At 53.9% G+C, this 26,196-nt stretch overlaps 1 protein-coding gene across 2 annotated transcripts in view; it reads left to right on the top strand.

Annotated features, from left to right (window-relative positions):
* The first annotated feature begins 1,347 nt into the window (after window positions 1–1,347).
* The window catches only part of ACSS1 (acyl-CoA synthetase short chain family member 1), a 44,982-nt gene continuing 20,133 nt past the window's right edge, over window positions 1,348–26,196 (top strand). The window contains exons 1-3 of one of the 2 annotated variants that reach the window (XR_011466488.1): window positions 1,348–1,695; window positions 10,488–10,584; window positions 25,236–25,435. Coding sequence is in view for 1 of the 2 variants with exons in the window: in XM_070381189.1 (XP_070237290.1) it covers window positions 1,404–1,695; window positions 10,488–10,584; window positions 25,236–25,435 (589 nt within the window). In the remaining variant the exon portion in view is untranslated. The remainder of the gene's footprint in view (window positions 1,696–10,487; window positions 10,585–25,235; window positions 25,436–26,196) is intronic. The other variant, XM_070381189.1, reaches the window with a different exon arrangement.

The raw sequence follows: 26,196 nt of genomic DNA, 5'->3' as shown, positions 1-26,196 counted from the left end.
CAGCGTCCTCATATGTTCCACTTGGGAGCTGAGAGTGGGCAGGACTTGATAGCACCAGATAATTTTTAAATTAAGTAGAAAAATGCAGGTCAAGCACTTGGCACAGAGTAGTGCCCATGTGTAAGTGCTAACTCTTCTCATTGCATCCCAGCCCCCCCAGCCTTAAAAAGCAGGTACCATGTGCAAGCAGGCAAGTACACGCAGGCGCACAGGAGGGGGGGCACACACACACACACACACACACACACACACACACACTCTGGGGCTAACAGCAGAAGTTCCTCTTACAGCTAATGGGATGGAACTCAACCAACCAACTTTCAGAATTCCCCTTTCCCTTCTGTTTATCTTATTTATTATGTGTTTAGTTTGTGGGTGTTGTGATATTCGAGTCTGGCTGAGGCAAGTTTCTGTGGCTTCCCTTCTATCTTTCCTGGCTTGATAACTGGGACACAGCCTCCATTCCCGGGCTCCCTGGGTACAGCTGGGAGAGAGAGATATCATGCGTTTCCCTCTCCCCAGGGCTGCACAAGAATAAATGAGTTGATGTCTGAAACTTGCAGCCTGCGAGGGACACCCAGGGAGCTCAGTAGCCGGGCTGGTGTAGGCACAGAGACATTTAAGGAACTCACCGGAGGTCAGAGAGCTAGAAACGCCAGGTTTTGAACCCAGGACACAGAAGCTGCAGCAGCGGGCCAAAACCCCCGGGCGTTTGCTTCGCTGCCACAGGAATGCGGCGGACCCTAGACCACCACCCTGGGTACCCCCACAGCCTCTTGGGCAGAGGATCCCACTTAGTCCACGGAGCGGGGGTGCTGCTTGTGTGTGTATATTTTGGCGGGGGTCCGGTGCAGGCAGACCTGCGGGTTCCTTCTCCAGGGCGCACGAAGAAAAGAATGCCTTCGGCCTCTGAGATGCTGAATGGACCTAACTGGTGGTTCCCCGGCTCCGCGGTCGCTCCCGCGCCCGGGAGAGCCTGCGTCCCCGGGTTCCCAGTCTTTGCGGTTCCCCGCGCCGCGCAGCCGTCGGAGCTGGAAGACGCACCGGTTGAAACGCCGGCAGCCCGCCCCGGGACCCCGTACCCCGGGCTCCGGGAGGCCCCCCTTCCCCAGCTGCTCCCCTTCCCTTGGCGCCCCGCTCTGGAGCGCGAGGGGAGGAATTGGGAGGGGCGGGGCGGGGGCAGGGCCTGAGGGCGGGCCCGGGGCGTTGGCCGGAGGGGCGGGGCGTTGGCGGAGCCAGGGAGGGGCGCGAACACGCGAGGACCGGGAGCGGGAGCGGGATTGGGCGAGGGCCGGGGCGGTGGCATGGGGGCGGGGCCTTTGGCGGGGCGGGGCCGGGGCGGGGCGTGGGCACGCGGGCGCCCGGTTGCCACAGGGCTCTGAGGCGCGGGACTCTGAGGCGCGATGGCGGCGCGCTGCTTGGGCCGCGGCGTCGGGCGGCTACTGGGCGGCCTCCGCGGGGTTGGGGTGCGGGCGCTGGCGGCCCCCCGGCTCTGGAGCAGCGCCTCCGCCCCCGTAGCGCCACCCGGCTCCTACCAAGAGCGAATCGCGCTTGCAGCTCGCGAGCCCGCCGCCTTCTGGGGGCCACTGGCGCGGGACGCTCTCGTGTGGGACACCCCTTACCACACGGTGAGCGACTGCGACTTCCGCAGCGGCAGGATCAGCTGGTTCCTGGGAGGCCAGTTAAACGTGTCTGGTGAGTGGTCCTGGGGACCGGGGCGCCCCAGCTCGCGCGGCCGGGGGACCCCGAGCCCAGCATGCGGTGGCTCCACACGCCCCCTCCTCGGCGCTCCGGCGTCGCTCCCCGGCAAGCGACGCGGCCACCCCGCCCCAACCCCTCCGGCCCGGGCCCGACTCCTCGGTCGTGGCTCGGGCTCCCCGGCGCCCCCCCGAGTCTAACGGTGGCCCCCACTGGCCCTAACACCGAGCGTGCCGCTCGTGGGGTGGAAGGCAAGGGGCGCGCCAGGAGCAGGACTTCCCGCCCGCGGGGCCGGCCGGCGACAGAACCGAAAAGCTTCTGGCCGTTGTCACCGCCAGGTGCCGGCCGGCGACCCGCCTGGGGAGCAGCCCTGCCCGTGTAAACAAACGGAGCCGCGCCGGGTGGCGGGGAGGAGGAAGCCGCGCCGGCAGCCGGAGTCAGCCCGCGGGCGGGCGGGCGGGAAGGAAGCAGTAGTGGGACCTCCCCTCTCTCAGTTTCACCTTCGCCCCGAAGACCCAGGGGTCCGGTCTTCCGAGGTCTCAGAAGCCAGCTGCATCCCCAGTCTGTCCTCTCTGGCCCCTACTGGAGATTGAATCCCCTACGGTTCTGTCCAGACTTGGGACTGGGGTTCACACTGCCAGCCATGCCCCTGGTCCGCCAGGGGCAGAAGGCCCAGCAACTGAGGGAAGGAGGAGGCAGGCTAGGTCTAGGGTGTGAGCAGCCAGATGGGGCAAGGTCAGACCGGCTCAAGGAGGAAGGGGGTAATGGGATAGATGGGAGTCTAGGGGCTGTTTAAGGAAAGGTCTTCCTGACCAAGGCCTGAACTGGGTAGCGGGGTCTAAGTCTCCAGGTTCCACTTCTTTACTGGTCCAGTTTTTCTGTTCCTCTGAGTCTCAGCATCCTCCTGTGTAGACTACTGCTACTGCTGCTGCTGCTAAGTTGCTTCAGTTGTGTCCGACTCTGTGCGACCCCATAGATGGCAGCCCACCAGGCTCCCCCATCCCTGGGATTCTCCAGGCAAGAACACTGGAGTGGGTTGCAATTTCCTTCTCCAATGCATGAAAGTGAAAAGTGAAAGTGAAGTCGCTCAGTCGTGTCCAACTCTTAGCGACCCCATGGACTGCATGCAGCCCACCAGGCTCCTCCGTCCATGGGATTTTCCAGGCAAGAGTACTGGAGTGGGGTGCCATTGCCTTCTCTGCCTGTGTAGACTAGAGGTCGCAATACCCACCTGAGGGGCTGGTTGTGATGACCAGGCACACAGGGTATGGAACAGACCCAGCACTTACTAGTGAGCAATAAGTGGTAGTGATTTTGACTTGTGAAATTTAGAAGTAGCCAGAGTTACAGGTAGTTTCTTGCAGTTATTTTTCAAGCAAAGATATTTAAGGGAACTTTGGACCAGACTTTTTTTTTGTATATTGTATATTGCTTTGCTGATTTAATAAAAATGACTCAGTAGATAAGTGTCTTCTTTAGAATTGAGTCAGCAGAAAGTGTCCTTGGATTAGTGGGAGAAAAACTAAACCCTTAGGTTTGCAGGGTTGGTGGAATGCACCCTGGATTGAGAGAGCTGCGTGCAGGGGGAAGGGGTAGAAGGTTGCAGTTCCTTTAGAAGCTGCCTTGGACTTGGGCGACCTGAGGCTGCCAGGGACATTCAAGGTGAACTCGTGCCACCTTTCACTCTCAGATAAGAAGTGGGGAGTGGTGGTGGTGGTGTAATGACAGATCCAATGCGACGGGCAGCCAGGGCCTTGTGAGCCCTACTCGGTCAGGTTCAAGGTCAGGGTTAGGGTGTGCAACAAGACACTCCTCTGCCTCTTTTTCTTCATTTATTTCTCCTTTATGGTTACCTTAGCCAGAAACTGAACTTCAGAAAACTGCCTTGTAGAAAAACAGCATTTCAGCCACATTCTCTCATCAAATGTGTATGTGACCCACTCATCTGTCAGAAATATCTCTGATGGTCACCAGTGTCTGTAAATCAGAGGTGATCATATGAAAAAGGACCAGACCAAGTCATGGCTATCCTGGGAGCCACTAGAAAAGTTGTGGGCTGGGGTGGGAGGGGGTGTGTTTTGGCATGCTCTGTCTGTGTGATGGTCGTGTGATGATGGCTTATTTCAAAGGAGCATCACTTAAAACTCAGTTTGCCCCTTCAGGAAGGTCTGTACGTACAGTTTTCAAAGTGTGGTCCCTGGATCAGCAGCATCAGCAAGACCTGTGAACTTTGTAGAAACATCCTAGATGGCCAGAGCCAGGAACCTGGGGGTGGATCCTCCAGGTGATCCTGATACACACTTAAGGTTGAGAACCACTGATCTGTGTCCAACCAGGGCAGGTGGGGCACCACTAAATGGGTGGGTTGGGATGAATGCCAATCTGTCTCTCTCAAACAAACAGAGTCCTTGGGTGGTACCGTACACTTCAGTGGTGCTGGGTGTGTCTTTGGAATCATCAGATCAGATCAGATCAGTCGCTCAGTCGTGTCCGACTCTGGGTTTGAATCCTTGTTTTCCCCTGACCATTTTTTTTTTCTATCTAAAGTCTTGCCAAGTGCTTAATTTTTTAAAATTCATTTTTTAGTTGGAGTATAGTTGACTTACAATTGTGTTAGCTACACAGCAAAGTGAGTCAAGTATATATATACATATATCCACTCTTTCAGATTCTATTCCCATATAGGTCATTACAGAGTACTGAATAAAGTTCCCTGTGCTCTACAGTAGGTTCTTATTAGTTTACACTATTTTATGTATAGTAGTGTGTCTGTGTCAATCCCACTCTCCCAATTTACTCCTCCTGCCCTTCCCTGACTGTTCTTTGGTGCGTCTCCTCATTTGTAACGTGAGAACAGTGCGTAACTGAAATTCTGTTCCAGTTCCTATCCGTGCCATTTTCTTAGTCTCTCGGATTCCGTGGGTCAGGACTTTGGACAGGGCCTGACAGGAGTGGCTTGCCTCTGCTCCCCGCTTGTGGGACTCTAGTCATCTACCTTGCTCACTCCCAAGTCTGCGGCCTGGCCTGCAGGCTGGGCTTAGCTGGAGCTGTGGCCCGGAGCACCCACAAGGAGCTTCTCACAAGGTGGTGACTAGACCCAGGGCTGTTGGCTACCAGAGGTCCCAGAGACCAAGGCAGAAGCTGCTAGGCTTCTGACCAGCGGCAGGTGACCTGGGACTGCGTGTTAGCATTGAATGTGAAAATGCTTGTGAAGCACTCTGCACTGTCTTCAGAACATTCCTTGCACCCAATCACTGGCCTTTGTTATTTATTAATGAATCCTGGGAGGAGGCTGTAACCTTGAACCTGCTCTTCTGCCGTGTTGCTTTGCCTCTGAATGGGACCACACAGGTTTTCCATCTGACCAGCCTATTCTGGGAAGCAGGCTGAGGAGGGCACGCAGGTGGCTGACGTGGCTCTGAAAGCCCTCCTGGACCATGGGAGAGCCAGGCCGGTGGGGGTTGTGGTGTCAGAGGGCCCTGGGAGGGGTGGGGTAGGGGTGGGGAGGTAGACCTGACACCCCCTGCAGTGACTGGTTTGCATGAAACCCGAAGCTCTTTAGAAAGCCACGTTCTGATAAAAACTCCAGCTTTTGAAGTTTGGCTCTTTCCCTCGCAGGGCTCAACAGATGTGTTTGCTCTGTGGGTATAAACTTGAGACATCAGGAAGCTGCAGATGCAGAACTGGAGGGTAGTGACGTGTTGCTTTCAGAATACAAAACGAAACTCTATTTTGAGTCTGAATTTGAAACACACGTATGTGTATTCTTACTTTCAAGCTTGGGGATAGACTGTTTATAACTAGCATTGAACACAGAGATTCCTTGGACACTTTTTGGAACATTCCTTGTAGCAGTGGAAACCATTTCGCTGTAGCTCTCTCCTCTTCATGACATGTCTCGAATAATTCAGACGGCAGAAACGTTGAGATGGCGAGAGCCTGCCTCCGAGGCTGCATTTCCTCCCAGTGGCTGAAGTAGCTCACTCAGGTCTTTCAAGGAACTCTCAGTGAACACATGACCTCAGGTCTTAGGAGGAGGGACCCTCGGAAAGCTCTGAATCCTCCCCAGTTGTTAGAGACATGACTTACTTTAAATAGCAGATGTTTCTGGAAAGTTGGCAAATACAGTTTTTGTGATTGACGTAATACCTCAAATTATGCCAGGGAGGTTTTCTATTTAAAGAAAACCTATTGTGACTCCTCTTGTGAATATTAACTCCCTCATCTCTTTGGATTAAAATTAAATTTTTGTAAAGGGAGGAGGGGCAGGGATGCATTTAAACAACCAACAAGTTTGTTGGATGGAAATGCCTGCATTCGTGTGTACATGTTTATGATGAAACTGATGACCCCCTGGTCACCTTTTCTTTTTTTAATAATATCTTAATTATTTTTTTATGTGGGCCATCTTTTAAAAGTTTTTATTGAATTTATTACAACATTGCTTCTGTTTTATGTTTTGATTTGTTTGGCCTCAAGGCTTGTGGGATCTTAGCCTCCTGACCAGGGGTCAAACCCTGCATTGTAAGGGGAAGTCTTAACCACTGGATTGGCAGGGAAGTCCCTCATCACCTCTTCTTAAAAAGAAACCCAAACTCACCACACACACCCGCTTACCTGCTTGCAGAGCCATATCAGGCCCGGGTGCAGACTTGCCCTTAGGTGAACTTTGTGATGCCTTATCTCATGACATCCTTGTGACACCAATTTGAAGTGTCTGGTGGCCCCATTGTACAGATGTGGATGTAAGGGCTCTAGCTCGTGTTTGGTGGGGATCATGCATAAAATGCCCCAGTGCCTTGGAGCCTGCATTCTGATGAGGAGAAGGACCACAGATCAGTAAAGGAGCAGGTTCACACTGGTGATAGTGCTCAAGGTTTTACAGCTGCTAAGGGGAGAATTAGGAAGTTTGTCCCTTCATCCCCTGCCCCCTGCCGAGGTGAAGGAATCTTAGGGAAGTGGTCCCTGCACATAGGGACCTTGTGACCCAGATGGAGGTGGATTTAGCAGAGCTGATGTTGTGTCAGAATGGGGGCTGCTGGGAAGATGAGTCAGTGACGAATGGGGTTGTGGGAGGAGAGATCACTGTGTGCTGGGAAGTTTGGAAAAGGATCGAAATAAGAGGTCGGGTTTGAGCCAAACCTTAAGTTGCTCTATCTCCTTGCCCAACTTTTCTTGGAAATACTTGGAAATGAAATTCCGTTGTCTTGCTGCCCGGTTCTTTGGTGGAGGCTTTTTTTAAAAAATGAGAGATGTAAGGGTTTCCTTCTCTTCCTCCTTTTTTTTTTCTCCCCTCTGCACTTGAGGCAACAGCAGGAGCAATGCAGATGTGTTAAAAGTCAACATACACATGGCATCATACAGCCACGTCACTTCAGACCTGGCCCTGTGCTTTCTCTGGACACTGTCATCTGAGGGTTGTCCATGGCAGCTGTGAACTCAGTTTCCTTTGGGGACACAGTCGCACCCCATGGCAGGAAAACTCCAGTGGCATCTAATTACTACCATGCCTCCTAGAGTCCGGAACCATTACCACCACCAGTTAGAGAGTAAGATTTAGAGGTGGTGTTTAGAGATAAATAGACGAGTCTATGGTTAGTGAGTGGTTGGACAGTGGCCTGACTCTACAGTGTGATTTTAACTGTGACCCCAGGCTGCCATCCAGTGAGGGCATGGCCGGATGTCTTGCAGAGATGGCAAGGGTCTTTAATTACTCCTATCCAGGAGTCAGACACAACTTAGTGACTAAACTGCCACCACCACCACTGGAAAAAGAAAGCTGCCCGGGACTCTGGACTGTACATACCAGGAGACTACATCCGCCTGTGTGAAAGAGGTCCTGGACCTGCAGTCACAGCATCAAGTTGGATCCTGGTAGAAGTGAAATCCTCAAGTCCACCCAGACCTGTTCAGTCAGAGACTCAGGGTGGGGCCTCAAAACTTAACATGCTCACAAGTCATCTGGGATCCTGGGGAAGTCAGAAGCCTTGATGTAGGCCCCAAAAGGAAACTTCTTGAGGGACAAAGCCAGGAAGATGAGAAGAGGTCTGTTCTCTCTCCCAGGCACGCACCCAGCCTGGTGTCAACTGGACCCCACATCATCCTCTAACTTGAGGACTTGGCAGGTCCATCCATCATGCAGAACTTAGGGCTTCCTGTGCTCGGAGCCCTGGGTCAGGCTGCAGGTGTCCAAAGAGGAACCGGGCATGTGACCCCTGCCCACAAAGGGGCAGCAGGCTGGAAACACCACAGTGGGTGTTAGAGTCTGGGAGGCATAAGGTCCCGGGGAAGAGTGGTGCTCCATAGCGGAGTGAGGACGTGTTGGCTGAGACCTGGGGGAGGCTGGGTACCAGATGGTGTGCAGCAGTGGGGAGAGGGGGATGATGTCCCCCAGGCAGGGAGAAACTGTGCAAAGGCCCCGAGGCAGGACCTGAGCAGACTGGGCGTGGCTAGCAAGGGGGGTGACAGGCCCACCCCTGCTGAGAGTGGCCACCACTCAGCTGCCAGGTGTGGTATGGCCTCAGCTGCTGACTGTTCAAGAGGAGTCAGAAACCTGTGGTCTTAGTGTGAAAACTCTTCTGAAGTTTGGACCAGGGCTTCCCTGGTGCTCCAGTGGTTAGGAGTCTGCCTGCCAGTGCAGGGGACTCAGATTCGATCCCTGGTCCAGGAACTAGGGTCCCACGTGCCATGGGACAACTGGGCCTGTGTGTGACAATTACTGAGCCCACGAGCCCCAACCACTGAAGCCTATGTCCCTAGAGCCTGTGCTTCTCAACAAGAGAAGCCAGCATGATGGAAGGCCCACACACCACAACTAGAGAGTAGCCCCTGGCTTTCTGCAACTAGAGAAAGCCTGTGCATGGCAATGAAGACCCAGAACAGCCAAACATAAATAAATATTTAAAAAATGAACTTTGGACCAGACCGACATACACATGACTGATGTCAGGTTTATTGTATAAATCCAAGTTTTGCCACCAAGCCCCTTCTCAGTTTGTCTTTCTGCTTTTGTCTCTTATTTTTTTTGGGGGGGGGTGGGGGAGGGGGGAGGATTTGTTCTCTTCTGTTTTTCTAGTAATTCAAAGAACTTTCCTGTGACAGTAAGTAGGAATTTTCCCCATGACATCCACCCTTCATTTATCAAGTTTGTGAGGTATAGCTTATATACCTGTTAGAAACTTGAAATTTTTAAAAAAATTTATTTTTAATTGAAGGATAATTGCTTTATAATATTGCGTTGGTCTCTGTCATACATTAACAGGAATCAGCCATAGGTTTACGTATGTCCCTCCCTCTTGAACTTCCCTCCCACCTCCCAGAGTAAGTGATAGATAAAATATCCTGCTGCTGCTGCTGCTGCTAAGTCGCTTCAGTCGTGTCCGACTCTGTGTGACCCCATAGATGGCAGCCCACCAGGTTCCCCTATCCCTGGGATTCTCCAGGCAAGAACACTGGAGTGGGTTGCAATTTCCTTCTCCAATGCATGAAAGTGAAAAGTGAAAGAAGTCGCTCAGTCGTGTCCGACTCCCAGCGACCCTATGGACTATAGCCCACCAGGCTCCTCCATCCATGGGATTTTCCAGGCAAGAGTACTGGAGTGGGGTGCCATTGCCTTCTCCGAAAATATCCTGAGAGGGAAAAAATGGGATTCATATGCACACAGGCACACACAGATGCAAGCTAAAGTTTGTAAATGTTTCCATGGGAGTTCACCCTCTCGAGGATTATGGGTTTGTTATGGGGAGAGTCTCCCATAACTTCTGTCAGAATGGTTTTCCATCAGGAAATATTTGTAGGAACTCCCAGCAGGGTGATTATCGGGTGGTGACTGACCTCGTATTCTTGTAACCTCTCAGGATTGCTTTCCATCTGATTCTGACCCAGCCCTGTGAGTTAGACTTGGCAAAGGGTACATCTCCCATTTCTGTAGAAGAAGATTAGTTAGGGAGAAGATAAATAACTGCCCCAAAAGACAGGAAAGGAAAAAATTATATACCTCGACATGAGGGTGACCCTGAAGACCAGGTGGGCAGTGGCTGCTGGTCCCAAAGCTGTTCTTAGGTATTTATTTCCCTGCTGATGGGGAGGTGAGGAATGAAGACAGGCCACGAGGGCTGGCTGGAAGGGGCTCTGGCAAAAACCGGCCAGAGCCAAGCTCACCTTGAAGTCCAGTCAGTGGTGGTGAACAGGAAGTTAGCAATGAACATGATCCTAATGATCTTCAGGTTGACAGTAAACCACCACAACCGACCTGTTTTTGTGGGCAGTCATATGACCTGAGCTTCGGTAACAGAGGGGGGGAGCGAGCCTCCTGGAAAACTAGCGAGAGATTTCCCTCGTCAATGCATCGCTTCTGGGAGCTGGGTGCTGGCTGGATACCTGAGAAGGGATGTGGGTCCTGGATTGCACCCCTACCCCACAAGCACCCTCCACATGCACTGCATGGAATCAGGCCATCCTGTTTGCATCGAGTCTTCTTTCCTGCAGCCCAGGGCTGCAGTGCTCAGCCCTGGCCGTGTCAGAATCGCCAGGGAGCCTTGAAAACCACAGGGCCAGTTGGGTCAGGTCACTGGTGGGGGGTGGGGGGGGTGGGGGCGGGGAATGAGGCTGGGGATTGGCACTTGGGGAGTGCTCCACACATGAAGCACTTCTTTAGAATTCCCAGTGGTCACCTGCACCTGAGAGGTCTCTCAACCTAGGGAGAATGGCGCAAACCAGGCCAGCTGGACCCTCCCCATTCTGACTCCAGTGGCACCAAGTGTAACGTCCGTGCTCCTGTTTTTGTGCAGTCAACTGCTTGGATCAGCACGTTCAGAAGTCCCCAGAGAGCATTGCTTTGATCTGGGAGCGAGATGAGCCTGGAACTGAAGTGAAGATCACCTACAGGTATGGTGTGTCCCCTGATGGTAGGTGCCTCTGCGTGTGCATGTGGGCACTGGTGCCAAACACTGCTGCCAAGCTGTGGATGGGAGGAGGCCTGGCATGCTCATCCACCTGGGCAGTACTTGGTGTCTTTAGATTCTGCTGGAGAGAACAGGGTCCTCAGAAACAAGTATGATGAATGTTCGAGGCACAGGGTCACTCTTGGTCAAGCAGTTCCATGTGCCTGTGACCAGTTCTGGGCACGGTATTATATCAGGGGGCATTTCCACTTTGGAAATGTTCTCTGGTCTCAGGAAAAGTGGATATGAACATGAGCTGAATCACATACACGCTGGGGTAACTAAAATCAGCCCCTCTTAGTGCGTCATGATAGTGGCACAACAGTAAACCCAAGATTTTGAAATGGGGCTAAAATAAAACAAGGGCCATGATATTTAAGGGATCAGAGGGTATCTGTGATCACGTATTCTGTACACCAAGTGTGTGCACTGGGGGGTTTGAGCAGACCTGGCATCGGGAGCAGGTACTTGTCTTCCTGAAGCCCTGCTCCTTCCCGGGACTGTCTTGCTCAGAGGTGTCTGGTCTGTGGCCACATCCTCGTGGGAAAACCCCTTGGCTCAAGCTTCAGTTCACCTTTACAGGGCTATTGCAGGCCTACTGGGAGCCTAGGTTGTGGTCCCTTAGTACCCCAGGTAGTTGTGGGCATGATTACCCTCCTGGTGGGTGGCTCAGGGCTTCTTGGCCAACCATTCAACAGGTGTCACTGAGTGCCACTGTAGCAGTCATGGCAGGCTGGGGTGCATTACAGTAATAACATCCCCAAGCCCATGGCCCCAGTGTGGGCCAGTGACCCAGTGAAGGTCGCTTTACATGACCTTCAAGCTGAGGTGCTGCTGACAAGGAGCAGCCTCAGGAAGATGGTGCAGCCTGAGGAAGATGGAGAGAGAACGTCCAGTCCTAGCCCAGGGATCCCAGGAACAGAGAGAAGGTGCAGGTGTGCTTGGCTGATGGGGAGGGGAGGAAAGGGACACAGCAGGAGGAAAGTTCAGAGTTCCAGGCCCCAGGGACCCCTGGTTTCCTGCTTGTTTCTCAGACTCAGGTTTTATCACAGATCAAGTGCACCAGGCCTGGTAAAGCTGTGTTCAGGTGGATTCCTGCAGAAGCAGCAAAGTGACGTTTGTTAATCTGCCGTGGCTCCTAGCGGGCCCTGCCCTGCTCATCCCTCCCCCTGCACCCAATACCCTCAGCTGTCACAGTCCCTTTCAGCCTTTACTGCCCATCACTGCACTGAGCTGGATCCCCTGGACAGATACCCTCCGAACCCCACGTGGCTTGGGAGCCCCGGGCTCTGCGCACTGGAGTCAGGGGCGCTGCTCTAACAGGTGAGCCGCTCCAGAGTTCTTCACCCTTACTGGCCCAACTTGATCTATGTGTGATTGTTCGGTAGAAGATGAAGGCTCTGTGATGGGGGTGGAGGAGGTGAAGGGGGTCCAGCTATGGACTAATTTCCTCCTGTCCTCCTGTGGATCCGGACCATGAGCTGGTGTTGGGCCATGTCGGGCCTCTGAGGGCCTCTGGGCGAGCCTCTGAGTGTGTGGTTGTCACTGTGGGAGAGTCTCAGGAAGATTGCCAGCTCGTTAAACAAAGAACAACTTCATTTCCGTTGCAAAGCTGCCCTGAGCAGGTATAAACCTATAAGTGCAGGCAAAGAATTTATTATTCTCTCTAAAAATACACAGACTCAGCCTAACAAAATGGTTTTACAAACTTCAGCTAGTCTTAATGCCCCGTGACTGTTGCTATTTACTGTTTGAGGGAAAAGAGAAGCGTGTGACTGGGTTGTCTGTAATGGCAGCTAGTTTTTGAGGGACCTGGATTAATCATTTTCCTGGTCATGTTAGGTTTTCAATGTGAGGTTTTCTCCCTCCTGTCTCAGAAGAGAGCTGCCTACACTTGGTGCTGGTTGTCCTGCCAGCATATAAACTGCCACTAAACTGAAGTGCACTCCTGCCAAGTGTCTCACGTGGTGGCACCCAAGGTGCCCCAGGACGGTCACAGGCCTTGGTGGCCCGAAGACAAAAGTTCCAGACCCGTGACCTGAGAGCCCTTGAAGGAGGCTGTGTGGGGCTGAGGTTCTCAGGGACCAGGGTGCCGAGGGCAATGTGCTTTCCTGGGACCCCACCTGCCTTGTCTGTCTGAAGCTCGGGGGACCCGTCTTGTTGCTCAGGGGCACAGGCCTGTCCTTTCTGAGTCTGCCGAGTTCTTCTGAGGAAGTGCATCTGAAGAATCAGCAGAGAGCTTGTAACATGAACCCCCTTCTGTCCCAAATACTAGTGACACATGGGTCCACATGTGCGCACACACCCTTGCACACATACCCGAAACGTGCACGTATCTACAGCCTGCTCTCCATGTCCAAGGATCCTCCTTGGACTGCTCTCCTGGGTTGCAGAGACACCGCCCTGCTCCTACTCTGGGAGTTGGGCCATTGCCTGGGGGTGGGGTCTACGCTGCCTTCAAGTTCTCAGTGCTGTTGGCATGTATTTCCAACTGTGCCTCCCTAGGGTGCGGGAGGTCTGGTAGGACCTGCTTTGGGAACCCTGGGGCAGCCCAGTGTCCCCATCCTGTCCTACGGCTGTCTGCAGCGCTGGCTGTGCCAGTTCCCGGGCGCCTCCTGCCTGCCGGGCCGAGGCACGGAGGCCACTAGGCAGCGCGGTGGGCCTTGTGTGGTGCTGGCCGCGTGGCTCTGGGAGAAGGACAGCCTCTTTGGCTGGGGTTCTGTCCTCCAGACACGCTTCCTTCTTCAGGCGTGGTACTCACTTCCTGATGGGAAGTAAAGGGGCAGGGATCAGCCTGGGATGGCCGGCAAACATCTCCCGGGGAGGAGGGGCAGCCTGTGACCTGAGGCCGGAGCCCGGGCCACAGGGCCGCCCAGCTGATTTCCAGCCTGCCTCTGCACAGAGGTGTGTCTGAACCCGTCTGAGGGAGCCAGCAGGCCGGCAATCCTGGGCCCTCTGGCACTGCCTGAGGTCTGTAACGCCAGGCAGGCACAGATAACTTGGGTGTCTCCCTGAGGGGGTTCAGCCAGATAGCACTGGCTGCTGCTCCTCCCAGCCGTCCACGTACCTATTTCACAAGCTGGTCCTTCATGGTCTGTTCAAGCAGACAGATTCTAGAGATGCTTGGGGGTGGGGATGTGCACAAACACAAATCCCTTTCCCCTAGACAGGTGGGGGACAGTTCAAGACCACTGCCTGCCTGGAGCCTGGAGTCTGGGCCAAGGATTTCCAAGTGGGGAATGGACAGAGGGCGGGGAGCAGAGTGGACAGCTGTGGCTGGCCCCTGTGTACTGCACTCGAGGCCTCTCAGCAGGGGGTGCCTCTGAGCCTGGTGCCCAGTCAGAGCACAGAGTGGGCTGAGAGTCTTCACCAGGCCCTGACCCAGGATCTCCCATCTGAGGCTCTCTGAGGAGGGGTCCAGACATGAGCCCTTTACAGTTGTTTTAAAACTTTATTTTATTGAAGTATAGTTGATTTACAATGTTGTGTTACTTTCTGCTGTACAGTAAAGTGATTCGGTTATGCATATATGTATATAAATATTCTTTTTCACATCGCTTTCCATTATGGTTTATCACAGGATATTGAATATAGTTCCCTGTGCTCTACAGTAGAACCTTGTCACTTATCCAAGACGTGACCTTTTAAAAAAGCTGGAGCAGATTTTAGCCCTGGCTTGGCCTTCCGCTGTGAATGTGGGTTACTGTGAGGGCAGTGCGGCTGCGGTCGCGGGCAGGCTGTGCAGCTGAGCTGGGTGGCTGGGCTGCAGTGAGGAGAGCAGGCCTTGTCTCCCCCGCCCCCCATGTGCCCACACGTGAGCTGAGTGGAGTTTCCATTGTGGCTTCAGCCCTGGAGGGGGTGATTTCTGTGGTGGTTCCGGCTGGGCTTTCTTATATAGAGGGTGCACAGTGAGGAGCCCCTGTGGAGGCGCAAAGCAGACACATGCCCGCCCTCCCCCCCCCCCCCCCGCCCCATGGAGGGCACCTCCTCCCTGGGGCAGCCGGCATTGAGCATTACTGGCCCCAGTGCAGAGGGGCCACTGGGAACACAGGATGGTCCCCAGGCTCTGAGGCGCCCCTCTGTCTGCGGCAGCCAGACAGCAGCCCTGGGCAGAGGGGGCGGCGAGGTCTGAAGCCTGGAGGTACCTCCTCAGAGGCTGGCTTGTGTCCCGGTTGTGGCCACTTGTTACTGTCACAGAAGGGCCACCTGGGCTCTGGCAGGAGGAAGCAGGAAGTCTCGCTGGGACGTGGCTGGAGACGACGTTGAGGAAGTCCTGGGAGTGAGTTTTGAGAGGCCAGGAGGGTTTCACAGGCCAGTGCGCTGAGGGCGGGGCAGCCGGGTAGGTGCCCTGTGTTCCCACCCGCTTTATCCCCGACTATGGGCGACCTAGAGAACATTTCTGGCTCACGGAGCCTGTTTTCTCCTCCCCTGGGTGCTGGGTGCTGAGCAGCCCAGGGAAATGAAAGCCCAGGCCAGGATCTGGGAGGATACAAGCCTCATTTAGCTGTAGGTCCGGGCCAGGCGAAGGGATGCCAGGAAAGGATTTCAGATTTGATGAGGGGAAGGGCTGGTGGCCCTGCTGCTGCTGGTGCTGGGAGGGGTGGGTGGGTTTTCCAGGAAGAGGACCTCACCTTGGGAGAATAATTTAGGGTCTGCTAAAAGGCAGCATTTCTGCTCCTCCCAGCCCCCAACCTTGCACCTGGCGCTTCTCACCCGCAGATGAATTACAGTTTGCAGCGAGCAAACTCCTGTATTAACAAATTAGGGCAACTAAAGGGGAGGATTATTAACTGGTATAGGGTGGTGGAGAGGTGGGGTGCTTTGGGATGAACCAGCGCCATTTACCGTGAGGCACCAGAACAGGGGCACCTGTCAGGCAGGGGAAGTGGGTTTGTGAGGGTGGGCTCCTCTGGGCTGGGGCACAAGAGGCCAAGGGCCGCCAGGCTTGTGTGCGGTGTCCCCTGCCTGCCTCTGAGTAACTCTGACTGCAGAACTCGGTCAGGAATCCCCATGCAGGCTCCCAGAATCCGGCAGGACTCCTGAGTTACTTGGATCAAGCTGGTTTTAAACCAGTATTTAAGTTTCCTTGAGACTTTAGTTTGAAGCTGGCAAATGCTTTGAATTCTTCTCTACAAGATACTGTTTTTCCCTCTTCTTTTGAGCAAGCTCTTGGAATCTCACATTTTAGAATGGCCCTATTTTGGCACCGTAGTGGGAATGTCCTCCACGAGAGTCGACCTTCTTGACGGGGCCTTTCTGGGAAGCCCCTGGCTGACGTTCAGTGTGAATAACAATCGCCTGCCTTGGCACTGGCCCCCTGTTTCTGTGAGCCCCCTTCGGCTGTGCGAAATGTGGGAGGGCCTCGCCTTGTGGGAGGACGAGCAGCCTGCCGAGGGGAGGGGCGGAGCTCAGGCACCCGGGGGTGGGTAAAGGGAGGGGCGAAGGCCTCCGCCTGGCCCCTTGGGACCAGCCTTCCGGGAGGGGAGGGGCTTCTATTCCAGCTGTGTGGTTGGGCTTCTGGCGGCTGCAGACCCGGTGTGCTGGGGGTGTGGGGACCAGAGCTGTGCCTGGGCGGTGTGGAGGCCCTATCGGCCACGCTCCTCCGCCACCCTCCCCGCCCCCTCCTTGGCCACTTCGAGACTCCAGGAGGTAGAAAATCAAGGCCCCCTGGAGGGAACGGCCCAGGGGGCTGGCAGCCCTGAGATCCCACAGGGCCACCTCGAGGCTCAGCAGACATGCAGCCGCCAGTGTCCATGGTGCCAGACCCTTCCATCTGCTGCCCGAGACCTGCTGCCTGGAGGGTTCCCTATAACCAGCCAGGGGCCTGCTGTCCTGGCCTTGACCCTAGGCCTGGGCAGCCTCTGCTGTGTGGGTGGCTGACGCCTACAATCTTCACTGGGATTCGCAGTCGTCCTCAGTTGTAAAGCATGAGACCTGACGCCCAGCTGGCCTCGAGGACTCTCAGGCTCCCCGAGCTGGAAAGGCCAGAAAGGGGGTCAGACAATGCAATGTCTGCTCTGTGGGTTGTGCTCCGGAGTTTTGGAAGTGGTAAAGGTGTGAACAGTGGGGCTGCCGGGTGGCCAAACCTGGTGACAGGCCTGCACGCCTGTGTGCAGACAACACATCCCTTCACCAACAAGGGCCGTGTGTTCCTGGCCCCCCGCGCCCACCCCAGGACAAAGTTAACCATGAATACTGACTGGAGAGGTCAGCGCCAGAGAGCTCCAGGTGGCCTTCAGGAGGGACAAGGGATGGCTACAGAGCAGGTGGGCCTGAGGGCGGTGGAGTCCTGGTGTGGCTGTGGGCTGAGGTACAGAAAATGCAGGTGCTGGAGTGGCTGGGGGGCCGGGCTTGGGGCTCTCAGGCTTTTAGAGGCAGGAGGGGTCACTGTAGGTACCAGGGGAGGGGTCATGGCCTGGGGAGGGAGGAGGGGCTGCCTGGCCCTTCGTTTTCTCTGCTGGCCCCCTGTGACTGTTTTGGACCTCATCCGAACCTGGGAAGGCGGGGCGGTCCAGATCCGGGGAGGCTTGACAATTTCCCATCAGCAAATACAGTCAGTGTCCTCTGGGAAGCTGGCGCAAGGTTTCTGGGCCACAGGGAGGGTGAATTCCTTTGCTCGGTCTGGGCTGACAGCCCCATCCTCCCTGCTGGTTATGGTTGGACTGGGGCCGCAGACTTCTCTCGCCTGGGGCTGGCAGGAAACTCAGGGGTTCTTAGTGGGTTGGTGCTGGCTCCCTCTTTGTGAGTGAGGCTCTGAGTCTGGAAAGGAAAGAACTCCTTTTCCAGAGACAAAACTTGGGCTGAAGGCCTGTGCTGAGGTCCAAGGGAAATCAGGCGTGAATTAGGGAAGTCTGACCTGTCACTTCTGTGCCACAGGGTGGTGTCTGGGTGGGAAAGACTTAGGTTGAGCGGGAGACAGACCCTGGGGCAGGTGGTTCTGAATGTGGGGCCAAACACTGAATCATGAAGTAAATCCACCCCCCACCCCATTCTCCTCCATCCTGCTGCTGCTGCTGCTCCTGTTGCTAAGTCGCTTCAGTCGTGTCCGACTCTGTGCGACCCCATAGACGGCAGCCAATCGATTAGGCTCAATTCAACTACTGTGAGTGGCCTGGAACACTTCTCTTGCTAATTTGAACCAACCCAAGTAAAAATGTTGGTCTTCCCTGGTGGCTCAGTGGTAAAGAATCCACCTGCAGTGCAGGATACCCAGGTTTGATCCCTGGGTTAGGAAGATCCTCTGCAAAAGGAAATGGCAACCCACTCCAGTACTCTTGCCTGAAGAGTCCCATGGATGCAGGAGCCTGGCAGGCTACTGTCCATGGGGTGGCAAAGAGTCGGACATGACTTAATAACTAAACAACAACAACAAAGAAAAACTGTTACACTGGACTTGGCCAATGGCAAAATTGTCAAGTCTGGGAGCCTTTGTAATAGTATTCAAGTTGTTCTGAAGCTGTGGGTTTTGAGAGCAGCCCTTGGGGCCAGACTGGGTTTTAATCTTGACCTGATTCTTGACCCTTTCAGCTGAATAGCCTTGAGAAGTCACTTAACTCCTCTGTGCCTCAGTTTCCTCATCTGGAAAATGGAATGGGTGATGGTAACTTCCAACCCTTGGGCTGTTGTGAGGCTCCATGGATGTGCCTAGGATTCAGAGCAGTGCTGGGCACAGGACATCTGCTCAGTAGCTGTTGTCACTGAAGGAACTGTGAATGGGAGTGGGGTGGGGAGGGTAGGAGGAGAGTGCTCTGGGCAGTGAACCCTCAGGGGCCTGGGGGTGGCTGAGGCTGCCTGGATGGCAGGGTCCTTGTGCTCACAGTGGGTGGTGAGCATGGCTGGAGAAGATGGGGCAGCTGGTGGAGGTGGGGGGGAGACACGACAGGTGGTAGAGGGGCAGGGGGCACCTGCCTTCCCCCAGCCTCTCAGAACCCCGGGCTGTGGCTGAGTACCTAGAACCTGCTGCTGACAGCGGCCTCGATTGTGGGTGATGTATCCTTCTCAGACCCCTCCCACCTCAAGCAAGGGCTTCCCATCAGTACCCACTGCAGGGCACGGGGCTGCAGGGGAGGGCTTCTGTAACTGTATTCAGATACAGCGGTGACCCTTATTCACCCTGAGCCAATGACGCAGCTGCCTGCAATTCACACAAAAGTAAACTGACATCCTCACTCTCCTTCCTGCTGTTAAGGAACCACCCATTGTCACCCATTTTCTTTTTCTGCCTTTTTCTGCAGTAATTATAGCTACTGTTTATAGGATGCTCTTATATGTGCCTAGAACTTCAGATTTGGTCCTGTCCTTTTTTTTTATTGGAGTATAGTTGCTTTACAACATTGTGTTTTTTGGCTGTACAGACCCTGTAGGTCTGTTTGGACTGCTGTAACAAAATGCCACTGACAGAGGGGGCTGAGAAATAATGGAGACTTATTTCCCACAGTTGTGGAGGCTGGAAGCCCAAGATCAAGGTGCCAGCATGGTCGTCTGCTGGTTGGGTTCTCCTGGTCATAGCCAGTGCCTTCCCTCTGTGTCCTTACCTAGTGGAAGGAAAAAGGGAGCTCCATGGGGTCTCCCTTGCTGCTGCTGCTAAGTTGCTTCAGTCGTGTCCAACTCTGTGCGACCCCAGAGACGGCAGCCCACCAGGCTCCCCCATCCCTGGGATTCTCCCTTATAAGGGCGCTAATCCCATCATGGCGCTCCACCCTCATGACCTAATTTCCCCCTAGTGCTACCCTCTTTGGGGGTAAGGACTGTGCAAACATTCAGACCACAGGAGTCCTGGAGACCGCCTTAGAAGTACTCCTATTATTGGACCATACTATGGTTGGGTCAGTCAGGACCCAGGTGTATGGGGAGCTGAGGGTAGGGGGGAGCCCCACCTCTAATCAGATGTCCTTCACTGAGACACTCTCCTGAGAGGGAAATTCTCTGAGTTCATAACTTTCCACAGAGTATAGCAAAGCCTCAAGAAAAATACATTTACTTTTTGTAAGGAATTTAGAAAACATGCAGCTTCAGTGAGCCTCAGTTCACTGGCTGGCCTAGGGTCAGCAGTGGTGTTTCATCTCTTGTTTGCTTCGAACCCTGAGCGTGTCTGGGGCTTCGTTGGCAAGGGCAGCTTGGGCGTATTCGTGTTGACATGTGGCAGTGGCTTTACAGTTCCCTGCAGCTTACCTTTGCTCAAGGTCATGGTCACGAGATCGAATCATGACGTGAGAGGAATTTCATACTTGGGTTATGAGCCCGCTCAGCTGAATTTCCTGGGCTTCTGTTCTCTGGTGGCAGTAAGTAGCAGAGTAAGCACATGGCCTCACGTTAGATCAGATTTAGTGGCTACAGTAATGTCTGGGCCAGAGGAGTTTTGCCAGAGGGAAGGGGATGGTCCCGAGGCCTGGCAAGCCTCTTTCTGTGGGAAGGGGTCCCTTCTGCTGTGCCCCACTTCTCTTGCCAACCTTCGCTTTTCTTACCATCTTCACCTTCCAGAAATGGCTTACTGAAGAGAATAGCAAAGTCTAGAGAAGTAGGGGCTTCCCAGGTGATCCAGTGGTTAAGAATCCGCCTTGTAATGCAGGGAAGGTGGGTCTTACCCCTGGTTGGGGAACTCTGGTCCCACATGTTGCAGAGCAGCTAAGCCTGCGTGCCACACTAAGATCCCGCACGCTGCAACTGAGACCTGGGGCAGCCAAAGAAGTCAAGTCTAGAGAAGCAGACTGAAGGAAGACCTGTCCTGTCCAGTCCTTCATCTGGACCCTGGGCTTGACCCCTCCCGTCAGCACCAGGCTAGGGGAGAGAAGACACTGTCGCAGGCCTCCACACACCCAGTGACACCGTTCCCTGGGCTCCTTCCCTTCTCGGCAGAAGGAAGCGTAGACAGAGGAGTAGCCATGGGCTGGCCTAACAGTGGGGTTGTCCTGCCCATTGCACTCTCTGAGGGGCAGGATGTTTCCTCCAATGTGACCCTCTCTCAGTGCAGGAGGCTGGGAGGCATCTGCAGGTGGACCAGCACTCACGGTTAGACCCCAGGCTCCAGTCACCCTGTGCCTGCCTGGGCTCTTTCAGGCTTACCTGCTGGTCTCTTCCATTCCACAGACATCTGTCACACACCTTATTCTGCACTAGGTCCGGTTCTGGATACTGGGAGGAAGGCAGTGAACAAATCCCTGCTGAAGGGAAGCTGATACTCAGTGGGGCAAGTGGACAATGAAGGAGGTAGCCTCTTAGCTAGTGAACACAAGAGCCACAGTAATTGTAGCAAGTAAGCAAGTTGTGTGTTCCACATTAGTTTCTTAGATACAGCAGCAGTGCGTGTGCGCGCACACACACGTGCACGTGCACACACACACATACACACACACACACACACCCCCCACGCTTATCTTAATTCCCCGGGTCTGTCCAGCTGTGTCCTGTTTTTATTGAGCTGGACCAGAGATGGCTTTCTTCTGTCTGTGTTCAGGCAGGTATTGTGTTGATTTCACATACTTGTGGTTGGATTAGCGTTGCCAGCTGAAGCTTAGAGTTGGCTGTGAAAGGTCTCCTTTCTTCCCCAAGGCCAGGCAGCCTTTTGCTGTTCAGCACCCTGAAGGCGAGGCAATTCTGTGTATTTGTGCCTGTCATTTTCGTGCCTCCACATGGAAGGCGTGGCCCTGAGGCGTCTCCTGGCAGACAAACGTAGATAGCTTGTTCAGAACCTGATTGACGAATAATGTATTGCTCCTCGCACTGGAAAATAGAACTCAAACTTATTTTGTTAGGTGATTTCTCAGAAAGCTGCATGTCACTGTCCCTTGGAAAAACCCCACAGGCAAGGAGGAAGCAGTGTTTCCTGCAGGGACAGCCCAGAGCACTGGTCACTGAGTGACTGCACTATCTATTTGATATAGAAGCAGCATATCGGTTTGTGAAAGTCTGAGAAGTCATGAATATCCAAGGACAGCTTTTGGATGATTTTTGAGTACCCTGGAGTAAATTTTTAAGTACCTGGAGGATCACTTGCATAACATGTACATTTTCGTGATTTGAAGATCTAGGTTTGCTGACCTTATTCTCCAGTGGTGTAAGTCTGGAGGAAATTGTTAACAAAAATCCAAGTTTTAAAAAAATAATGGGTGCGCTGGAAAGATGAGTAGAAATTGAGGTGGAATTAAATAGGGACAAATAGATAGTCTGGAAAGTCCGATTTTGAGAATTAATTCCCTGATTGTGATAGGGCAAAGCCCTGGTTAGTCCTGTTCTGGGTGTGGCGATAGTTAGTGGGTTAGTGACCTCATGTTGAATTGGGGCCACCTGTGTTAAGCATTAAAAATAAATGTGTTCTTCATTTACATGGTTAAATATAAAATTGGGGTCAAGGGTCTGGGTTTCCTTATTCTGACCCGAGCAGACACCATGGGAGTGCTGGGGTCTGTTTTGTGACCTGGAAGTTTCTAGGGTGTAAGAGTCGGTTCCTGGAGGGCTGGGGGAGAGAAGCTGGGAGAGAAAGGCTTTGTGGGATGGTGGAGGGAGTGTTCCAGGAATCTTAAGGGCTGTTATTGCATGACAGAGTTATTCTGGACATCTTTAAAGGCCTGAACTGGACCAAGGGCTGGAAATGGAACAGCCACAAATCTTGGCCTGATTCTAGGAAGACTGTTTCTCTATTGAAGTAGCAAAGAAAGAGGGAGTGCTGTGTGAGGTGACTCCCAGCCCCTGTTTAAGCAGAGGCTGGACTGATGGGGCCAGGAACCCCAAGGAGGTTTCAAGGATTTCTTCGACCCTGAGTTTTATGGCCTTGGTGGAGAGGACAGGAAGGGCAGTAAACTCAAGAGCTTTACCCAGATCAGATTCTTTATCAGAAACTTCTCTGGAGGCAGCAGCAAGAGTGCGGGACCCAGGCTTCCCAGGTGGCTCAGTGGTAAAGAATCTGCCTGCCAATGCAGGAGACACGGGTTCCATCCCTGGTCCCGGAAGATCTCACATGCATGGAGCAACTAAGTCCGTGTGCCTAGAACCCGTGCTCCACAGCAAGAGAAGCTACCACAAAGAGAAGCCTGCACACTGCAACTAGAGAGGAGCCCCCACTTGCCACAATGAGAGAAAAACCTGCACAGCAACGAAAACCCAACACAACCAAAAATAAACAAATATAAAAAAAGAGTGCGGGACCTAGCGGACTCAGTGGCAGGGCCCGTGGGGAGGCCCCTTGATCCTCCAGGGAACACCTTGGCTACTGTCGCTTGGTCTCCGCACCTTCCCAGGGCCACACAGGTCGGTTGTCCAGCTCTGGTCGCCAGGCAGCTTCTGGCCGGAAGGAATCCTCTCCCTTCTGCTGCCTTCCTCCTCCTCCCCACCGCTGACCTTTCCCGAAAGTTCTCCCTGCTGCCCTCAGCAATCGTACCCTAAACTGAGGCGGTGAACGCCCTTCACCCTCTCATGTGCCTTCACTTCCCCATCAGAGCTGGGCTGCCAGAGGACACTCTCCTCTCATTTCCTTGGTCTGGTGCCCAGCTTGCCCTCATGGTACCGAGAACAGAATTTTTAACATCTTATGAATTCACCAAAGTGAATGAGTTGATTTTAGTACTTTTAAAAGTAATTTCAAACAAAGATGCCTGATGGTAGAGATAATCTCTACTGAATGTTTGGCAGGGTCCTGAGTGGGTGATGCTTCTCGGTCACACGTGTGACAGTCCAACAAGGTGGAGGGGTTGTTTCTCAGGTGCTGTTTCTCAGGTGATCTTGTGCCGGCTGTGAAAGCTGAGCTCCCATGCCTGTCCAGCTACTGTAGTGAGTAACCCAGGCCACTCTGTCTGGGCCATTCTGTTCCTTCTTTCACTTCAAAATGCTGCCTTCCATCCTTCCGTCTGTAGAAAAAGGACAGGATTTCATCACCACTGATCTCTGACACACTTGAGCCTCCATCTCCTCAGCACCAACTGCATAAATCTTCAGGGCTGTTAAAAACAGCATGTGGGCTGCGCTTAAGTCACCTTCTGGGTGACTGACCATGACTGCCTCTTCAGTGCTGTCACATACAGGAGGCATGTTTCTGGGCCCTGGTTCTGGGGCTTTTGCTGTTGGGGGCGCTCTGGGTGCTCTTTCTTTCATCACAAGCTCAGGTGCAGGGTGGATGGGGCGCCAGTGAGTGGTGCTTTTGTCCTAAAGCCTTAAGAGAGGGGACGGGGTCTGTGCCAGTCTGGGCAGGAGTCAGGAGAGAGTGTAGGCCGCACTTGTGTTACCAAACCAGACTTGAGTCACTCCGCTCACCCGTGCACAGTAGAGCCAGCCTGCTGACAGCAGGTTGTGGTGAAGGAAAGTGCAGCGTTTATTGCAGGGTGCCAAGCAGGTGTCCAGGGTAGCTGGCGCTCAAAACACCTGGACTCCCCGATGGGTTTTGGAAAGCCTGTTAAAGTCCAGGTGAGGGAGGGGAGTCCCAGGGTATGTGAACAGCTTGTGCACAGTTCTCTGATTGGTTGATGGTGAGGTAACCGGGCTGTTAACATGATCAGTCCTCAGGCTCCAGTAGGTCCAGAGGCTGCAAGTAGTTCATTTCTTCCATTTGGTGGGGGTTTTAGCATCTGTAAGAGGACTCAGGAACGTGTATGAGATACGGTTATCTGAGTGTTTCAGAGAGGAGCTAAAGCGGAGTATATGGGGAGCGGTGTCCTACAAGGTCCTGCTTGGTTATGCTGGTGATCTGCTCTCATCTGGGCTCCCCCAAAGCCTATCACCACCCCCCCTTTGTTTCCTGGTGGCCCTTGCCAGGCTGCCCCTTTCTGGGTCTCTGAGCATGGGGCAACCACAAACACTCCTGGGTCCTGGCCACAAGGGTGGAGCCATGTGTGTGGGACGAACTTACTCTGCCCTTCCATGCCAGCTCTTTCTGTTAAATAACAAATACAATAAAACAAAAGCAGCAAAAATGGGGAACTTCCCTTCCTGTGGGAAGTGAGGTTCAGCAGGACCACTTGGGAAATAGAGTTGAACTCATTGTGCAGCTGCTTCTGCCCTCCTGTACTTCCCCCACCCCTGGTTCTGCTGCAGACCCCTGGTTTCTGGGGGAATGTCATCCTCCCAGGGTTGGGTTGGGTCATACACAAACCTCAGGCCAATCAATCAGCTGCACTCTGATCGGCTAGCCGAGCCTAAGACTGGGAGTGGAGGCAGGGGCCTCGTGGGTGTGTGAGGTGAGGGCATGGTGTTCAGCATCCCCATCCCTCACCCCCGCAGTCCTGCCACAGGCCCATGGGCTTCCTTCCTCCCCAAAGTTCTGTGGCTTCACAGAATTGGGGGTGCCCTGCTCAGCAAGGCCTGTGTTGACCCAGAGAACTGGGGCCTCTCAGGGTGGATGTGTCAGGAGCCTCGGGGACCAGATATCCCAGGTCTGAGAAGCCCTGTTCTCTGTGGACGAGGGGCAGGTGATTTTCCTCAGCAGTGTGATCGTGAATCCATGTCAGTACCAGCCTACAAAGTTACAATGTTTTCTGAAAAGATTGTCCCATGTACCAGGTGTTCCAGCGGCTGCCCTCTTCAGGCTGGTTGGGGTTGCAGTGCCTGCAGTTTGCAGAACTGTTCCAGCCCTCCCCCTTCTCTGACGGCCCTCCCTCCCTTGTGCTGCAGGGAGCTACTGGAGACCACGTGCCGCCTGGCCAACACACTCAAGAGGTATGGAGTCCGCCGAGGGGACCGAGTGGCCATCTACATGCCTGTCTCCCCACTGGCTGTGGCTGCCATGCTGGCCTGTGCCAGGATCGGAGCCATCCACAATGTCATCTTTGCTGGCTTCAGTGTGGGGTCCTTGGCTGGGAGGATCAACGATGGTGAGCATGTGGGCAGTGGGATGGAGGGAGAAATCTGGGTCTCCCTTGGCCTTCAGGGACTCAGGGTGGTGGCAGACATCACTGAAAGTCACAGAGACAGATGACAGGCACTGCCAAGCACAGTGTGTGGCTGAATGAGCGTTTGCTCTATGAGCTGAGATCCAAGTGCACTGGATTGAACCACATGAAGAAGGAAGATTCCAGGTGGAGGGAACGGCATAGGTATCCGCTGGAGGAGGCTATGTGGCTGCAGTGGAGGCAGGAAGAAACGTAGGGTGAAAGAAGGCTGGGGAGGCATAGGGAAGGTTCCATCAGTCAACAGATGAAAGCCTTTGTGGTGAGGAATGATGGAGTCAGATATGGGCCTTGTGGTGTATCTTTGACTTTCTGTGTGCAGGTAGGTCAGAGGCTCCCAGACAGGTGTGTAGAGCAATATCGTCTCCTTTTTTTTTTCTGGTGTCAGAGGGCAGAGTGTCTGCATGGTGGCCCCTTGTTTGTACAGCCAGATCCCTGCTCCCTTGAGATCCTGGAGGGCTTGCTGAGCTGGCTCCCCCAGGAGGGTGCCAAGTTCTGGGGGCCGTTGGGAATTCTTTGTGTCTCACAGAAGACTTGCCTTTGGGTAGTGGACAGAGCTGAAGGGCAGAGTTCTCAGACCTCTGCTGACCACCCTCTTTAGGAAAGACTTGGGAGCCTTTCTGCTTCCTTCCAACATTTCCTGTTGCTTTCAGGGTTGGTGCTGCCATTCCCTTCTCTTTCTCTCA

Source organism: Bos mutus, chromosome 13 (assembly GCF_027580195.1).
Source record: "Bos mutus isolate GX-2022 chromosome 13, NWIPB_WYAK_1.1, whole genome shotgun sequence".
NCBI lineage: Eukaryota > Metazoa > Chordata > Mammalia > Artiodactyla > Bovidae > Bos > Bos mutus.
Note: the sequence above shows the minus strand (reverse complement) of the source record. Positions and strands in the feature narration are given on the sequence as shown.